This window comes from Cebidichthys violaceus, unplaced genomic scaffold (assembly GCF_023349555.1).
Source record: "Cebidichthys violaceus isolate CVI_PGR_0920_01 unplaced genomic scaffold, fCebVio1.0.p SCAF_9, whole genome shotgun sequence".
In the NCBI taxonomy this organism is placed as follows: domain Eukaryota; kingdom Metazoa; phylum Chordata; class Actinopteri; order Perciformes; family Stichaeidae; genus Cebidichthys; species Cebidichthys violaceus.
In genome coordinates this window covers 12,360,864-12,380,942 of record NW_027176975.1, presented here as the reverse complement: position 1 = coordinate 12,380,942, position 20,079 = coordinate 12,360,864, and the positions used below count along the sequence as shown (strand labels likewise).

The 20,079-nt window shown below is 37.0% G+C and overlaps 1 protein-coding gene across 2 annotated transcripts; it reads right to left on the bottom strand.

Moving 5' to 3' along the window:
• Positions 1-4,373: 4,373 nt before the first annotated feature.
• On the bottom strand, positions 4,374-16,641 carry LOC137867405 (transmembrane protein 150A-like). 2 transcript variants are annotated; one of them, XM_068703984.1, is made up of 8 exons: positions 16,586-16,641; positions 12,406-12,692; positions 12,195-12,242; positions 11,954-12,040; positions 11,454-11,521; positions 8,251-8,378; positions 7,987-8,164; positions 4,374-7,277 (listed from the first exon to the last, which is right to left on the bottom strand). In XM_068703984.1, the coding sequence occupies exons 2-8, from the start codon at positions 12,468-12,470 to the stop codon at positions 6,976-6,978; spliced, it is 876 nt and encodes a 291-aa protein (XP_068560085.1). In that variant the 5' UTR covers positions 12,471-12,692; positions 16,586-16,641; the 3' UTR covers positions 4,374-6,975. The 2 variants fall into 2 exon arrangements, with proteins under 2 accessions (XP_068560085.1, XP_068560086.1); XM_068703985.1 differs by having other exon boundaries at positions 7,987-8,086.
• Between the last annotated feature and the right edge of the window lie 3,438 nt (positions 16,642-20,079).

Here is a 20,079-nt window from a genome sequence, read left to right as displayed (position 1 = left end):
ATCTCTGTCCAATGAAAATATCTAAATGATAGACAAATCGTACATATTTACAGAATTTATTAAAGGAAACAAAATAATTGGTGTTGATTTGTTTTATACAGTTTTATAGACATTGTTTCTGTGTTGCTGTTGCAAGATAACGGGGGATAAGGCTGAAACAGTGCACTCATATCAATGAGTCACAAAGACACAGAAAAGTGTGAAAAGAGTGTATCCTAAATTGGGTGGCATCAATCAGCTTTAGTTTGAGCAGTGGTAGTTTGTGGCAGTCTGGTGATAAGCTAATTCACAATTGTAAATATCACTTTAAGAAAAAATTGGCAACAGGAAATTATACACAACCTTAATATATGACACACTTTCCTTTTAGTATACAACCCGTTACTGTCTGTTTGTAACACTGTATGGACACCATTGTGACACCATGAATATACTATATATTATACTATGACTTTTTTGGACATATTATATTATGACTTTTTATTTACTTTTTTTAAACATATAATACTATGACTTTTTAATGACTTTTTTCATCATGCTATACTATCACTTATTTTACAGATTATACTATGACTTTTGAATGACTTAAAAAAATACTATACTATGACTTTTTTCGACATACGTATACTATGACTTTTCATTTACTTTTTTGATATACTGTACTATGACTTTTTTGACATATACGATGACCTTTCATGACTTTTTTGGACATATACTATAACTTTTTAATGACTTTTTTCGACATGTTATACTACCACTTATTTTAAAGATGATACTACTTTTTCCCCATATGTATACTATTGACTTTTTTCGACATAAACTATGACTTTTTATTTATTTTTTTTGACATACTGTACTATGACTTTTTTTGACACACTATGACTTTCCATGACTTTTTTTGACATATTGTGACTATTTTGGACATATTATACTATGACTTTTTAATTACTTTTTTTAAACATATACTATGACTTTTTATTTACTTTTTTGACATACTGTACTATGACTTTTTTGACATATTAAACTATGACTTTTTTTTGACATATTATACTATGACTTTTTAATTACTTTTTAAAAACATACTATACTATGACTGGAAGAGCCATTTTGTTATTGTTTTGTTTTGTAAAACCTCCCACCACTTGGGGGCGTAGTGCCGCCTTCAATTAAGCCACAGTTTAATATAATCAGGAGGGTCACTCGATGAAGGTGTTGCTGAATAAACAGGCGCAAACAGTTTTTGACTGTGCAATATTATAACTAACCTCTGTTTATGTTGTAAAAGATGAAATTGTGAGAAATAAAATGCCTGTGTTGGAAACTGGATTTCGCTATTTATTGCACACGCACAAGCAATCAGCAACCGTGGTTGCCTTTTTATGGTAAGCAACAGGGTCACTACAATTACTTTTTTTGACGTACTATATTACTCACCATGTCATAGTCATGAAAAGTCATGATGAAAAAAGTCATAGTAGAATATGTTGAAAAAAGTCAGCATAGTATGTCAAAAATCATAGTTTCATATGTGGAAAAAAATGATGAAAAGTCACTGTAAAGTATGTTGAAGAAATTCATAAAAAAGGTCATGAAAATGAATTGTATAGTATGTCATAAAAATATCATAGTGTCTTATATTGTTATGAATGTGTCATGAATGTCTAAGAAATGTCATAAAGAAGTCATAGTACAGTATGTCATGAAAACATGATAAATAAAGTGATGGTAGAGTATGTCATAAAAATGTCACAGTATATAATGCATCAAAATGTCAAAAAGTCACATTATAAGTCATAAAAATGTAATATAAAATGTCATAGTATCGTATGTGATCATAAATGGAAAAATAGTCATAGTATGGAAAAAAGGCATAGCATAGTATGGAAAAAAAATGGCATAAAAAGCATATTTTGTGATAGAAATGTCATCAATAAGGCATAGTATAGTATGTCATAAAGATCTGATATAAAGGTCCCGGCACAGTGTTTCATGAAGAAATGTCGTAATATTGTTTGCCATAATTACATAAAATGTAAAAAAAAGTCACAGTATAATAGGTCGTAAAAAAAAAAGAAAAAAGGTCATAGTATTGCACGTCAGCAAAAATATGAAGAAAGAGACATGAATATGTCATAAAAAAAGTTAGAAATAAGTCATAATATAGTATGTTATAAAAAGGTATAAAAGTCATATTATAGTACATAACAAATTTAATAAATATGTCAATATAGTATGTCATAAAAATTCGTCATAGTGTCAAATAATAACAATATTCTTCATTAAGTTCATAAAAAATGTCATCGTATAGTATGCCATACAAGCCATGGCATAATATGTGAAAGAAGTTGATTAAAAATATCATAGTATAGAATGCCATAGAAATTGTCATAAAAAGTCAATAATATACATCCAAAAACTGTCTTAAAAATGTCTAAAAGGTGTAGGACGTCATCAAAATGTTATTGTATCTTATATCATAAAGAAGTGTCTTAAATGTCTAAGAGAGTCTTAAAGAAGCCATTGTATATTGTGTCATAAAAATGTGCTAAAAAGTATATAATGCAATAAAAAATGTCATAAAAATGTCAGACAATAGTGTATCATAAAATATATATCATGATATACTTATCATCAAAATGTAATAAAAAAAAGTCCTAAAAAATGTCATAGTATAGTATGTCATACAAAATGCCATAAAAAGTAATTGTGTGGTATATCATAAAAGCTTCATGAAGAAGACATAGTATATTTGGTCATAAACACATAATACAAGTCATAGTCTAGTATATAAATATTATAAAAATGTCATATACAATGTCATAGTATTGTATATTATAGAAACTGTCATTGTTTCTTCCATCAAAATAGTGTCTTCAATAAAATGTCATAAGATAGTCATAGTATCGTATGTCTTACAATTGTCATTAATAAGTCATAGCATAGTATCTCTAAAAATGTCATAGTTTATTATGCCATAAAAGTGGCATAGTATATATATATATATATATATATATATATACACACACACACACACACACACACACACACACACACACACACACACACACACACAATCAAAAGTCTCTTAAATGTCTTAGAAAGGTAAAAAAAAAAATCATAGAATTGGATAAAAAAAATTCTTAATGAAGTCATAGTACATTTTGTCACAAAAATGTCTTTAAAAACGCCATTGATAGTATATCATAAGAATGTAATAAAAGATCATACATAGTATGTAAAAAAAAAAAAAAATTCAGTATAGTATGTCATCAAAATGTCATTGAAATGTAAAAAAAACTTGTATGAATGTCATAAAAATGTATATCATAGTATAGTTTGGCCATAAAATGTTTCATGAAAAGTCATATAGTATGTCATGAAAATTCACTAAAAAAGTTATAGTAATGTATGTCATAAAATGTGATAAATTGTGCACTGTCATTAAAAACGTCATAGTGTAATACGCCATGAAAACATGTCATAGCATAGGATGTCATCAAAATGTAAAAACTAAGTCACAGTACAGTATACCAAAAATAAGGCATTAAACAGTCATATTATCATTAATTAATAATTATAATAATTTGTAAAATGTCACATGTGATAGTATGGTATGCAATCATAAAATATAAAGAAGTCATAATGTACTATGTCATGAAAATGTACTTAAAAAGTCGTAGTATAGTATGTAATAAGTCAGTCAAAAGTATTTCATTACAATGTCATACATAAGTCATAATACTATGTCATAATAAAGTAATTAAAACATCTTAGTATAGTATGTCATGAAAACATCTTAAATAGGTCATAATATAAATTTCATTAAAAAGTCAGTGTAGTATGTCATAAAAGATCATAGAGTATGCCATCAATAGGTCACAAAAGTCATAGTATGTCATAACAATGGTATAAAAAGGTCATAGTATAGTTTATAATAAAAATGTTGACAAAATGAGCCGGTCCTGGCGGTTGAATTTAGGTTTTCAGTTCAGTAGTAGAGCTGAATCCTTAATCAAATATTTACACTTATTGCGGGTCACACATTCACACTGATAATACACTGGGTAGTTAGGCCTACAGCACGAAAGTGGCAAAAAAACCTGAAGAACTACAAGCTGCAAAGCCACCATCACTGACATCCAACGTCGTCCAATATTAAAAATATGTTACTCGATAATAATAAACTAATCTGGTGAGACCACAATGATAGCAATTGGGGTAATAACCACCCAAAGACTTAACCATAGTGTCAGGATGATACCAACACTATTCCACACTGTGTGTGTGAGTACTGTATGAGCATGTCATTTTTCTCTCTGCTTTAAGCAGCAACTTACAATTTTCTGTGAATCAAGGATACTCCATGCAAAACATATAATTTATCATTTTTATTTCATATTTGAATATAAATCTCTGTCAAATGAAAATATCTAAATGATAGACAAATTGTACATATTTACAGAATTTATAAAAGGAAACAAAACAATCTGTGTGGACTTGTTTTTGGGGGATTTCTCTGACTACCATTCTTTGACATATTTTTCAAATTGAGCAAATATGTATAATACATTTTTCTAGACATTGTTTCTGTGGTGATGTTAAAAGAGTTCAATACATGTACAGGTCAGCTTTTTGTAATATAGGATTCTTCCATCAACAAAGATACCATATGAAAGCTTACTGGAGTGTACATTTTGACAGGCAAAGAAAAACAGTTGTAAAATCTACCTTCAAAGTTTGGCCTGTAGAAGATGGTATCATAGAATAGATGCTTATACAGAATACATCCAACCCTGATGTGAGGGCTCATACAAGCTGCCATTTGTAGTCACACCGTGTGACTTAGTTACAGTTTGGTGAAATAGGCTACAGCTGAACACAAGATTAAAATAAATGAAAATCTGAACATGTTCCCCTGGCACAGTACGAGGGATAAGGCTGAAACAGTGCACTCTTATCAATTCATACACCTGCTGCTGACGCACACGACACCATTTGAAACTCCAGTGGATTCCAGTCTTTTTTTTTGGCAAGATTTGCAGAACAAAACAGGATTGCTGCAGTCCAAGAAAGAATAGGAAGTTAAATGCACAAAGAGTAAAGAAAACTGACCTGACATATGATTACGCAGCTCGTGTAACAGCAGATCCGCTGTCCTGTCAAAAGCTTGCTAAGACTTTGTGGATCGAGCGTTGGATTGCTGAGCTAGCATCATATTAAACACTTTTCAAACATGTTGGAACTCTAGCTTTTCCTTCAGAACATCAAACCCACAAAAGATAAAAGAGGTAGGTGATGTGACCTTTTTAAAAACGTGTATTGCTGGCATCCAGTTGTTAGACAGTTAAAAATGTATCAACACTACGCAGAGGGCAGAATACTGTGTGTAATGAAACGTACATCAAGCAGCTCACAGAGGAAAAACCAAAGTCTGAGTGTATCCTAAATTGGGTGGCATTAGTCAGCTTAAGTTTGAGCAGTGGTAGTTTGTGGCAGTCTGGTAATAAGCTAATTCACAATTGTAAATATCACTTTAAGAGAAATTGGCAACAGGAAATCATACACAACCTTATTACACGACACACTTTCCGTTCAGTCTACGACCCGTTTAGAACCGTCTAACACTGCACTGACACTCTTGTGACGCCATTACGTTTATGGCACAAGGTCTACAAGCATCATATTCACCTCTCGGTCAACTCCTGTGAACATAAACTATTGAGAAGGCTGGGCATCGCTTCATATCTAATAAAAAACCTATTCTCAAAACTCAAATAAGGCTTCCAAGGGTCCAGCCTGGAATCAAGTCAGTGTGTGGGCAACAACTACGTCAATTTGTAAATTTGTGTTAGTCGGATTACATTTTTACCTTCACATCTACTTATTTTACTATAGTATTTAGGTCACTTAAAATGTCTTGGTGTCACTTAAAAAAATTAAATTAAAAAAAGCCCTGTGTTCAACTCCAACACACTGAAAAAGGCATTATTCACTCCAGCGGAGTGGAAATGATCAGACGATTGATGGCAATTATTGCACTGGACTTCAGTCAATGAAATAAAAAAAAATAGCATGAAATGTAAATGTTACAAAGAAATCATCGGATCATGCAACGTGTTGGACAATAACGGAATGACATCAAGGGAGACTACTTCAGAGAGTTATAGTGATTGAGATGCCCACGGTCCGAGTCCCACACCAATGACATGGATTATGATCTCAAGAATTATAGTGGCTCAAGATACATGTATACAGTTTGTAAAATCATTTTAAAAATACCATCAAAATTTGCATTCAAAATCATCTGTGCAACCAATTAAATTGTCGAGAGAAATTAATGATTTTTTGACAACAGATAACGTATGCTTGATTGATTTTAAAAGGCCATATGCTTACAGCCTGTAAAACGTACATAACTGTTAAGTGTTCACTTCTCAAACATTCAATATTTTGTACTTACTATGCAAATTCAAAATTCAATCATAAATTGTTATTCTCTCATTCAAAAAAACGGTGCCGTGCAGAGATAAGCAAAAGGCCGAAACAGGTGGGCCCCGCTGAGCATTGGGTAGTTCATGAAGGAGTGTCTGGGCCGGGTAGAAACACATTGTGGGCACACCAGTGAGGTACGGTCAGAAATAAAACAGCGTTGTTCAAGAAACAACCGACTCCAGTGAAGAACAGCCCAAATCAACAGCCATCTTGGAAAACATTCACAGTTCCAGTGCTCAAGCTAGCTCCACGCATTCAACCTCCTTTCAGCATCGCTACAAGATATTTGACTGCAGTGGCTCGCACCAACATTGGAAAAACAAAAAAAGATAGTACAGCATTACAGATGGGATAACCTGGTGTTGGTTCAATGGTTAAAGATAGCAGGATTTCCTCTCCTCCTCCACAGGCTGCCTCTGTTGTCTTGCCTTCCTGTATTAGCCAACGAAGCACCTCTGCGAACCTCTGAGCAGCACTGCAGAGCTACAACATGGCTATGCTCTCTGGCGTACAGTTGAGGTGCGTGGATGTGCTGCTTCCCCCGGGGGACTTGAGGCCCTTAGTCGCCCCACCCAGTGTCGAGCCCCGGGCCCTGGGGCCCATGATAACTCCCGAACCATGGTGGTGACTCTGCTGCAGGCCCACCATCAGGGTCTCGCTGGTGACTGTGCCAAACTCGTAGGTGAAGGTGCCGTAGAAAACCAGGATGTCCACCGTGAAGACCCACTCGCAGATGGCTGCAGCGTGCTGCAGGATAAAGCTCTCGTGGATGAAGAAAATGCCACCTAGGAGGACGGCGAGTTAAGGGGAACAAACATATCTGGTAGATGGAGGAGCAAAACAAATAGAGTTCCTCTTCCTACTCCACCTAATCTCCAGGGAGGAGAGAATAAAAAAAATGTCATGAGCTTTGTCTATGTGCAGGAGTGAATTAATGATATTATTAGGGTTAAATAGAATTTGGCTTTGCAGCTCCATAAAACAGATAGGTTTGACAATGGGATGCCAAAGAGTGAATGCTAAGATAGACTATTTTTCAGACTCTTACACATGAACCTGAATGGTTCTCAACCCATGGCATACAGGACTGAAGGTTTGTGGAGGAGAAGCCGTCACCCTGGACACCACCGAGACAAAAGGCAGGGAGGAGAAGCCGCCAAAAAAAAGTGAAGTCATCAGCATCACGATTGTTAAATAAGATGGCAGGAGTGGGAGATAAAAGTAAGCCCAGACAAATGTGGTCATGGCCTTGCTGTCCTGTCTCAAAGTTGAAGGATAAATATTCTTAATCCGTGCAGGATTGTAACACGGCTACTAAAGGGAAAAAAAAATAATAAGTCATTCCAGTGTGCAAGACCTTAGTGCCAGTCGGCCTAAATGGGAGTCGTTACAAATGTTATTAGTTACAACTGTGCTTTTCATGTCAAATGTTTAGATATAACATACAGTACATAATATCTGCACAACAAGGGGGCGCTAGTAGGTGAAGGATACTGAGGACGAGGGACACCATGGCTCCCAGTGTCAGAGCTACTCTGAAATGGGCCATCCAGTAGTCGAGGGCCGTCACAGCCACCCGGTAGGTGAGCACACACTGCAGACACACAAACAGCAGTCCTGCTGGAAATGCCACCCCAGCACCCACATAGTGCAGAGATTTGGCATGATCAACCTGACAAACAGAGCAGTACACTCAGAGGGGTTTGTTTCTACTAGCAAAAGGTCACCACAATTTGAATTAAGATAATTCATATTTACCTGGAAGTTGCCCACCATGACCAGACCCAAAGCATTGGTGCAGCCGGACACCAGAGCGCTGGTGTTGACCCAACATCGGTGGCTGTGTTCGATCACCTGGGCGTAGCGCAGAAGGCACACCATCACCACTGCAAGACAAAAGATTTACACTGCATCTATGACACACAAAATAGAAAGGAGAATTACTGCCTCAAGGTCGTATGCCTCCGCCAACCAGGCCAGTTTACATCCTTGTCATCACTTCATCTTATTATCCTAATAGACATTTGTGTGAAATTGCCATATTTGGCATATGAATTCATGAGTTCTGGGAAAACAGTGTTTTGCGAGGTCACTGTGAGTGTTTATCCTCGAGTCCAACTGGACATTTGTGCAAAGTTTGAAAAAAATATATATAAAAATACCATCTGGCATTCCTGAAATATGGTATTTACAAGAATGAGACGGACTTGAGGTCACAGTGATCTTGATCTTTAATTTAACCTTGAGTCCAAGTGGACGTTTGTTCTAATTTCCCTCCAGGCATTCCTGACTTACGCAAGTATGGGAGGGTTGAACAACCTGAAAACATAAAGCCTCTGGCAAAGGATGTCATAGTATAGTATATCATCATAAAGTACACTATGCCATAAAAATGTCAGAAAATAGTATGAAAAGTCATTGTTTATCATAGAAAACGTCGTAGTATAGTATGTTGTGTAAAATGTCAAAATAAGAGTCATAGCTTAGTGTGTCATAAAAAGGTCATAGTATAGCATGCCATAAAAAAAGTCATAAAAAAGTAATCTGTTGGTGGACAATCATCCTGCTGATCTCAGACTGACAGATTTGTTTTTACTGCTGTGGCAGTGGGGACGCATTCTGAAAGCTATTGACGTCTCAGGTTGCATGAGGGGGCATTTTTGACTCAATTTCTTCCCATTTTGTTCGTTTCACTCTTTGAAAACCATAAACCTGCAGGTTGCTGTGTGTTACAGTAGTACCACCAAGGCAGTAAAACGGTTATGAAGTCAAAAGGTAAAAACCAAATCATCCAAGCAGCGTATACACTAGTGAGGGAGAAAGGAGCTGAGAATGAACAGAATGCCAGTTAAATGTAGCAATAAAATACAGTATGTCAATACATACGAGAAGAAAAGTAAATAAATGAATAGTGAAAACAGCGGGAGAGAAGCATTTAAAGCAGAAATGGGAAAATTGGGGAAGAGCTGAGTGGTGGAAACACAAGATGGGGGGGGGGGGGGGGGGGGCTAAAGAGGAAGGTCATGGAGGGCACATGCAGAAGAGAGGACAGAGGGGGGAAGTGGAAGGAAAGCCACATTCATTATTGATTAGAGAGCACAGGCTATTTCAAGCCCCTCCAAATCTCTTGGAGGTTAGTGGCTGGTGTCTGTGGGCCCCATTGATTAATACAACACACATAATGGACAGAGGAGACAGACATCAAACACTTCCACATCCGCTACACTCATCCACTGCTTTGTGTGAAAGAGCAGACGGCAGCAGTTTTATTTAGTGCACTTAGTGCACAGCACAGATTGACAATTTTACATTGCACATTGAATAACCAGTATTTACATTTGTTTGTCATTTTACTACATTATGGTATAAACATCAGAGAATATTTCATTTATATTAAATAACAAATTGTGTCCTTTATAATACCCCCTTTCCTCATATTTGTTTTGGGTTCTTTTTGGTCATGGGATCAGAAATAATTCCACATTTTGGAAATAAATATGCTTATTTTCTTTCTTGGTGAGAGTTAGATGAAAAGATTGATACAATAAATATGAAGCTACAGCCAGGAGACAGACAGCTTAGCTTGGCCTAAAAGACTAGAAACAGCAACTATATTTTAGAATAAAAATAACATTATCTGTCAGGAAAGGAAAAAGTTTAAATTCTTGTAACTTTCATATTAACATGTGTGACAGACACATGTGTGAGGTCTTCAACTACCACCTCCAGAAAAATTCCTGGGGGAGGCTGGGGACATGGATTGCGAGTGGGCCATGTTCAAAGCCTCCATTGTGGAAGCGGCTGCTAGGAGTTGTGGTCAGAACGTCATCATGTGATGACCTATGAACCCAATGGTGGACCCCAGCGGTGAAGGAGGCTGTCAAGCTGAAGAAGGAGGCCTTTGGACTTCACTCGCCCAAGGATCTCCAGAAATAGAAGAACAGGTAAGGTTGGCCAGAAGGACTGCAGCTGCGGTACTTGCCGAAGCAAAACCCCCGAGTGTGGGAGGAGTTCGGGTGTGTTTTGTGGACTTGGAGAAGGCTTACGACCGTGTCCCCTGGGGAGTCCTGTAGGGGGTTCTGCTGGAATTCGGGGTACCGGAGTCATTGCTACAAGCCATCCAGTCCTTGTATAACTAAAGTTTCAGTGGGTGTTTGCCTCCGCCAGGGTCGTCCCTGGTCACTGATCCCGTTTGTGATTTTCATGGACAGGATTTAAAGGTGCAGCCAATGGGAGGAGTGTGTCTGGTTTGGGTACCTTAAAATTGCATCCCATCTCTGCAGATGATATATTGCTTACCTTATTATTTTAATTATATTACTCTGTTTAATTACTAATTTATGACTTTGTAGGCTGCAATCTTTTAGTCATATTTCAACATGGATGCTCCTTTTTTGTTTTCATTTACGTAAAGCACACTGAATAGCGCCGGTGTACGAAATGTGCTGTAGAAATAAACTTGCTAATGCTATAATGTAAATGCTAGTTGCTTCTGTAATCGTTTTATCCTGTTCTGCTTTTTTTGTCTAAAGGCTGCTTGAAAGCAGCAGGGATAAGGTATTGGGCTCCTCTGGGTGATGCAGTCCAACCTCACAGAGACGTCAAGTCTCTGGGAAGTCACTGCCCCCGGCAAAGAAATAGTCCAGCACATGACCCCCCCCCCCCCCCCCCCGTAAAATCATATATTTATTCATGAGTGAGCTTAAAAGGCACCAATAGGAAAAACAGAGCCCGGCAAGCTGTACCCAGTCATTAAACTAAGCTAAGCTAACCATATCCTGGCGGTAGCTTCATATTTAGCGTACAGACATGTGAGTGGATTCAATCTTCTCATCTGACTCTCCGCTAAAATGTTGCACTATTCCTTTAAAGAAAGAACTCTTGCACACAAAATATGTCATTTAATGAAATAACTGTGTGTGCGTGTGTATGGTTTTAGTATGGTCACAATGAGGCCTTACCCATGAAGGCTCCAACGTTGCCGATCAAGCTGAACAGGCAGCTTTCAGGAGGGAAGGATCCACATTTACTGTAACAAATAGAGACAAAACAGCTCTCAGTATAAAAAGGTAGGAAAATAACATTCGTCTAAATATATCCTTTTACCATTTGTCTGTATTTCTTCCAAGACACACAGCCATGTAGTCAAAATGTGTAGAAATAAATAAAGTGATTATGATTACACATCTGTGAACTACGCTTCCTAATACAAGAATGTCAAAGAAAGTAAACGCTCCAATTTCACATCTAGATGTACAACTGAAATTGAGATGAGGCCTTTCCTCCTTAGAAGCTTATTTGCAGATTAAACTAATACAGTTTTTGCAAAAAGTGCGTTAATGACTGTCAAAGAGCCACAACATAACAAGGTGCTTATTCATGCCTCAGGGCTTTTGCTGACACACAGTTGCTTTTGTATACTGCATAAACAAAGAGGAGGAGGAAAGGTAGACTAGCAGACCTGATGAGGGGGATGTCCTGGATGGTGCAGCATGTCTTGGGGAAGCCCGGTCGGGGCAGCTCTTCTGTGCATGTTACATTGTAAGACCTGGAGCAGGGACGCAATAAGTTCAGTTCATTCCCTTACTGGTAGCTGTGGCATCAGACTGTGCGCACATTTTTTTAAATAAATACAAATAAAATGTGTGATATCAGAGTCTTGTGCCCATTTCCTCCAAATTAAAAAGAGGAAAATCACCCACCAGTTCTCCACAGGACAAACATGGTGATTCATCACAGCCATGGCATACCTGTGAAGCAAGGAACACACCACAATTTAAAGCAAGAAGTGGCCACAGTCAAACACAGCGTTCTGATCCCTAATGATAAACTGTTATCAAGAAAGAACATATAATACATACACCTGATAATGTGAACATATTATGTTTCAAGCCAAGTGTTACTGTAACTCACACTATCCATATCCCTGTGATGGAGAAGGCAGACAGGCTGACAGGCAGGACGATCCAGGCAGTCATTGGGCTGGCAGTGAGCTGGCTTTGTCCCAAGCATGGGGTGAGAGGGGGGCTTCGGGCTGGAGTGGTGACACGACAGGAGGGATCAGGTGGGGGGTGGGTGGGGGTGCGGGGTCACTAACACACAGGGAAACACACGGGGGTGGGGGGGGAGGGGGCATGAGAGGAAAAAAGGGGGAATGGCACAGCTCTTCTGCTCCACAGGGCCCTGCAGCCAGCAGCAACCTGACAGAAGACAGGGGAAAAATTTACATATATATGAAGAATATACATTCAGTAAAACTACTGTAATCATACATCTGTGATGTCAATTATACTCCAGAAGTTATATTGTAATGAAGACGTAATTCACCATTTTGTGAGTTTCCATTTTTTCTTCATTGTGTCTAATTTAGAGCAGCAACGATTCATCGATTAGTTGTCGGCTATCAAATCATTCTCTGATTCCAGACTCTTAAATGTTCATATGTTCTGGTTTCTTTACTCTTCTGTGACAGTTAACTGAATATCTTTGAGTTGTGGACAAAATTAGACATTTTTTAGGACGTCATCCTGGGCTTTGGAAAACACTGACCTACATTTTTCACAATTTTCTAACATTTTATACAATTAATGGACGACAACAGAGGTGAATAACAATTTGTGGACGTACGCCAACGTCTGCTGGCACTTTCACTTTGCTTTCCCTTTCCTGCTTCCTCCTCTCGATGTCTACCAGCCTCCTTAGCCGCTGAGGTCTACGTTGTTACCACAGCAACCCATGCAGATGGGTTGGTCAGTCTTTTTAAGATCTGATTTGAGAAACAAATCGGATTTGCCTGCATCCTGAACACGGTCAAAGACCGACTGACTCACAGCTTCTGTACTTGAGACACAGCAAAAACTACAGCTGACAACTAGTCAGTGGTCTGTATGTTGTACTCTAAGAACATGACAGAAGCATTTCTACATCACAGTGAATCTCTCGTCAAAATGAGTCTAATAAAAAAATGCAAACTGTTGAACTGATGCCGAATCAACTTCGTGGAAAGGCTTATTATTGGACAAACTGGAATATCAGCCTATTCTTGGATAATGTTCAGATTTTATCATATTTAAACATTAACGGAAATGTTTTTTATAAAAGAGAAAGCCTAGCTCTTGGAATTCTAAATGGCTAAAAACAAAACCTGGTGTTTAATGTATATCATTTAGAAAACATGCTCTGAACAAAAGCATTTGTTTTTGCTACCCTGTTTTATGGTGACATTTCTCTAAAATCACACAAACACTGCGAGACAGAAAGAGAAGCACCTCGTGGAGAGAAGTGAACAGCAACATGACGCTGTGAACGGTAGTGTTGGGGAAAAGTGTAACCTTGTGAGTATGAGGACTCAGCCACGGTCAGCTCTGTGGTGGAGATAACACGTATCACTTTACACTTTACACACTCACCAGTGTGTTCTTCTCTCAGAGGGGATATACAGTGAACGGGATGAACTCGTCTTGAACTAACCCAAATGAAAGGGGAAGGCTCAAACTCGAATCTCGGTACTCAGTCACTTACTGGCATTGTATCAGCTAGCTCATGAAATGCCATCAACTTCCTTTGTTATTCTCTAAAAAATGTTTTAATATTTCATATTAGTATGCAGACGCAGGTCAAACCAAGGATTGACACAATGGGAAGAGTCTCACTTCTGCAAACTCAGACCTCAAAATACAATGTTCTGGTCAATTATTTTGGACTATTACAGTAGAGCTGCAACAACTGGTTGAATAATCGATAGACAAAATGAATGCCTACTATTCAGATGATATATTCATTGTTATGAGGCATTTCTCAAATAGATTATTTGAAATAATTCTAATCCATCTAGTTCCAGCTTCTTAAATGTGTATACATTTCTGGTTTCCATAGTCTTCTATGATAGCAAACTGAATAGACTTGGGTTTTAAAATGTCTGTAGGGCAAAAACAAGATCTTTTTAAGACATCCCCTTGTGCTTGGAATTTGTAAAGGAGGTTTTTCACCATTTCCTAAAATGTTATACTCCAAAAGGCGTATCAGTCATTTGAAAAATAATTGTTAAAGTCTGCGTCAATGTCAGCAACCCACCTGACCCGTCATGAACCCCAGACCCCGTTTCATTTCCCATGATTTGTGACTTTGGCCGTGTGTTTATGATTAAATTACTTGTAAAAATACTCAGTTACAAGTTGAAGTCCTGCATTCAAAAGTAAAAGTACAACCGTATTGGCATAGAATTATACTTTAAGTACAAAGAGTAAAGGTATACTCATTATGCAGAATTATCATCATCATCATCATTTTGAATAATATATTTACAGTAGGGTAATATCATTTAACTACTTTATATACTTAATTAGAGTATATAAAGTTAGTTAGAGTCAAATATGGTGTTGAAAATACAACTGTTATTCTCTGTGTATACATTGGGTGGCGCTGTACTAATGTGCTGGGCTCAGGTATATAGGTACTGAAATCACTGTCGTTGTCAGGTGTTTAACCCCGGAAGGGCAAAGGGTTTTGACCACTTTTGCGGTAACAGTTTGATGCGTTTCTGCAAATGGTGCGTTTAATTGTCGGTGAAAAGAAATGGTCTGGTTTTACGTTGTTCCACACCGAAGGAAATAAACAGACTCTCATTCAACAAACCTTGTCTGTGGATGATGTACCTAATGCAACGCACATCAATTGTAACGTAAGATAACTTGGGCTTACAACCAGCACGTCAACCTGGTCACTCCTGAGGGAAAGACACCTCAGTAGCTTACAGTACTAGACTGGACTCCTTTAACAGAAGGGTTTGGTGTGGTTAAAGATTAGACTTAAGTGTACAGACAGAATTCAGACAGAAAGCCTATTATTGTCCTCCATCTAAGAGAGACAATGACTCACTTGCCCCACTGACCACCCCCATCTGCCACACAAGCTCCTCCATCTGAATGGACTTCATTAAACTAACAGACCTTAAGCCATAATGAGTACACAGACATGTGCTCTCAACATCACGTTTGACCACAGTTCAACAGCTTGCTAAACACTGACAATAGATTTGGATAAGGAAGTTTTCTCACACACAGCTTTGTTACATCCATGTCCTCTGTTGCTCTCCTGCACTGAACACTAGTGTAGCCGTTTCTTCATATGGTTTGGTGTACATAGCAATTGTTTCCTCTTCTGAACGTATGCAGTGAGAAGTAGAGTGCTTGTGGCTGATAAATAACTTTTAAGGATTTACAATTCCAATCTGTGAATCTGTGTTTTGATGTCAGTCATCAAAAAGCAACTCATAATTAGTTATTAAATTAAGAAATGATGTTTCTATTTCACACACCTGCAATAGGCCGGGTGACAAGGCACATAGAAAACTGTCTTTTAATTGTCATTATTCACAAAAGAAACATTATTTTAACATCACAGTTAAAGCTATGCGCGCGCGCGCGCACACACACACACACACACACACACACACACACACACACACACACACACACACACACACACACACACACAATGTAAACTTTCCATGACAGCATAGAGTAGCATTAGGTGAAATTATGAATAACCCATGAAAGTTCACAAACCAGTTGCAGATGTAGCTCAAGTTGGTCAGATATATGCAGTATAACTATCATATTTCTTTAATATTCATAAGTAGCCTCTCAGGAGCAGCTAAAACGCTGGATACTGAGTTAATCATCATGTTTGAATATATGTAACGTTATGGGGGGCCATAGCACCCCCAACCCCGGCAGCCATTCAGAGGAAACACTCGGCACTGTACTTGCAAGACATGGGTAAAACTGTGACAATGTAATAAACAGCAAATACATTCTATTCACTTATCTACAGTCGACTACTGCAGCCAAACAGACTGAGCAGCATCACTGTGGTCGGCAGCCTGTGCTAGTGAACCGGTTAACGGTACCGTTAGCTTTATTAGCTTCAACCTAGCTAGCTTGTTAGCTTGCACTTTACCAGTTGTCTTGACTTGTCCGCATCTTGATTTCCGCTAACCTAAGTGATAAGCAGCTAAACAAAAGACAGTTAGAGGACAATAAAACGAACGCGGTTGGGACAGTCAGTACACAAAAGGGGAATCTGCACATACCTTCAACCTGCTATGCCCACCACAGACCTCAACAACCTTGGTTTCCCTTTAAAAACAGCGTTTTCTTAGCAGACGATGCTAGCGGCATAAATGACTTCCGGTTGTGCATTTCAAAATAAGACATAATGATAGTTTCACCGTGAGAATGGCTTTTAGGAAATTAATCAAAACATTAACGTTACTTGTTTCATTTTACAAACTCATTCCATTCATGATACTGTTTTAATGTAAGAGTAGCAATATAGAAGATGTTCTGCAAAACGTATTTACATGAACAAAACAATTGATACCTTGGAAGAATCTCCATCAGCGAATTTGTGCCACAGGAATTAAAATTACGCCTTCGGTGCCAGCTGGAATAAAATCAACTCTCATGTCAGTTTAATTTACATCAACAGTTTCACTACGTGTTCGACCTGGTTCATCTTTTTAGGATTATTTTTTTAAATGAATATGTTGCTTTTATTTTTTCGCACAATCTCTGGTCTTATTCTGATGTAACTAACAGGCCTGCTGGGCGACAGACACCTCCATAGTTTTTGATGAGAATCTCCATTGAAATGTTTAATTTATAACACATAAGAGGAACGTGATTACATGTTTCATTATTATTTTTCAAATTATGCCCACGAAACATGTTTGTAGGACAACACATATGAAATAGGATATAAAATATCATATTTTTTTCATAAAACTCTGTACAAAACCATTTGTAGAATTATACAAAACATCACAAAAAAAAATCAGTGACTCTGTATACTGGAAAAGCTGGCTGGTACCGACCCAAATTTATAATGGGAGAAGTACAATTTTAACCGCATCCATTGCAGTCATCTCAAAGCAGGGAAGCACAGATGCAATTAATAGCAGTAATTAGCTCTGACACACAAGATTCCCACCCACATGTAACAGCTATCCAATCAATGCTTCAGCTGCTCTCTTGTGGGTTAGACTTAAAAACAAATTAATACTGAGATGGAATATGATAGGCAGTTAAGTGGAATAACAAAAAGTCAAATGTAAAAGCCATTTTAAAATGGGTTTTCCTTTTCCATTTTTATAATTCAATTATTATTACAGAACATCATTTAAAGTGAAGATATCTTTAACTGCAACAGTATTTTTTTCTTTTAATTTTAAGGTATAATTTAAAATGAAAATATAATTAATCAAGTTATATTGGATTTTGTTTTCTAAATCAATGTATTCATTGATTAAAACTACATTGTCTGTGATTATTCCAGTGGAAAGCAAATGCAAGCAAGTTTAATTTATTGTTTCTTTTGATCTCGGCAGCTTGAGTCAAATGAATAATATAATTTATTCCTTTTTTTAAATGAATTTGTATAAACATGTGATAGTATTTTTAACTCACTTGTCTGTAGAGCCTCCAGCTGTCACAAACTGTTTTATTTGGAAGGCAGGATGGTGATGAAACCTTGACATTTGACTTGTAGTTGGAAAAGCATTGGTATAGCTCTGCTCTATACCACCAACTGTGTGATCAGCACTCTATTTTGGTTATCCAAAATAAAATGAACATCAATATGATGTATTCAATTGAGGGTGACTCTGAAAAGCTCAACTACTGACATTATATTTTATATATGGCTAGCACTTATTTTAATGGCTTGCTCTTGATGCAGCATAAACATGGCATACAGTGATATACAGGACGTCACCTGAGTCATATCCAATTTTCCAACCTTAACAATATTACACTGTCAATACTGTAGCACAATGACAAAGCGAGTAAATTGTGAGGTTTGGATTATTGTCTTACCAATGATATTACCATCTGCTGGAGAGAGCCGACAACAACAGATAACGTTCCACTGATTTCTACAATGTGCTAATGTGAGGCACATTTACCAAACCTGGAAATGTATTTCATCCATTATTCAAAACAAATCTTTTTGCTTCTCTTGAATGCTGTCAACTTTCACAGTTTAAGTCATTTAAATTGTCAACATTTGTCAAGTGGATCCTATTCACAATGACAAAGCGTACAAATCAATCCTATCACAAGCCTAATGGGTCATCAATAATCTTGGCATTCAAAAAAGAAAGCAGGTGTCTATTATTAACATGTTTAATTACTGTAGTCTAGTAAATACCATCCTTGCTCATGAATACATTAGTTTAGTTTATTTATCACTTCTAACTGTGTTCAGAATTTCAGACGCATGCTGGTGGCAAAGGAGCAGTCAAGTTGATTGTAAGACCAAAACATGTCCATATTTTGAATTGTGATCAGCTCATATATCACAAAACAGATAATTTTTTAAATTCATAACTCATGTACCTGTATGTGGTCAAAAAATTTACATTGGGACATTGCACAGTCCTTATGGTGTAGTGCTAAACTGTTGTGGAGTTTGCACTTGCAATTTCGAAAATGTTTTTAGGAAAACACATTTAGTTGAGAAAATAGAATCAGGATGCCCAGTGGCCGCGTATTTTGAGCAAACCATCTATGTGTATAATCACATCAGCAAAGGTCAAGTTCAACACTGTCATTTATTGTAACTGAACAATCTGTGTTTGGATTTTCCACAAAGAATTTACAAGGCTTTATAAACCTACATGAAGGATTATAACCGATATTCTTGTTTTACTATAAGCAGCTTTGAAGGGACTGAAAAATGTGATCCGTAAATCTTGCGAACAAGAAGAGTGAGTGACAGGAAATGTTAGAACTCAAAAGCAGATGTTATTAATCCTGGAACAGAGATTCCATTTGATGCTTTGTTTTACTATCCTGCTTCCTGGACTGGATCAATAAGGAAAAAAGTGTTGAATCAAAATGAAAATGTACTTATTTCATCTGCATGATAATAATTTATTCATACACCAACTGAACAGCATGGGTTGCTTCCCCTCTCTAGTAAATGGAAATCACCATGAGGCGATTGTTTTTGTCCATTCATAACATTTGTAATGTAATTTGGCTTGTTTGAAACAAACTTCTTTACTTGATGTCTATCATGTGTGTCTAAAAACCCCAAAGCTGAGACCTGTCATTCTGTAGTCCTTTATCTTATGATTACAGTGATTCTTAACCATGGGGCTGCGGCCCAGCTTCTTATCACCCTCTATGTACCAACGTGCATTCATAACAAATACCATACATATTACAGTCTAATCAGCGTTGCATATGTGTCTGACCAAAAGAAGCAAAAAATAAATGATTCATTTAAATAATTTTTTTTTTATTTTTTAAAGTTGTTTTGCTTGGAATATGTATAATAAGCATATCATTTAGTTATCCTACTGAGAATTTAACAAACATAAAAAAACATGACAGATAGCTTTGCAGTTTTCAAGGTGTATATTTCAAATTGCATCTATTACACACATGAAAATAAAGTTGTGAACACCGGCTGAATATCTATTATCAGAATCATTTTAACTGTATTTTAACTGCTACTGTGTAAAGGGAATACTGCTGTTAAAAATAACCTGATTTGTTTAAAGTGTTTGCAAACCAAATG

Excerpts from the sequence above, each read along its gene's own strand:
- LOC137867405 (XM_068703984.1), bottom strand. The coding sequence starts at position 12,470 with ATGACTGCCTGGATCGTCCTGCCTGTCAGCCTGTCTGCCTTCTCCATC. Across the intron at positions 11,522-11,953 it reads CAGGACATCCCCCTCATCAG|TAAATGTGGATCCTTCCCTC; the intron begins GTCTGCTAGTCT and ends TATTTGTTACAG. Across the intron at positions 7,278-7,986 it reads CATGGTGTCCCTCGTCCTCA|GTGGCATTTTCTTCATCCAC; the intron begins GTATCCTTCACC and ends CCGTCCTCCTAG.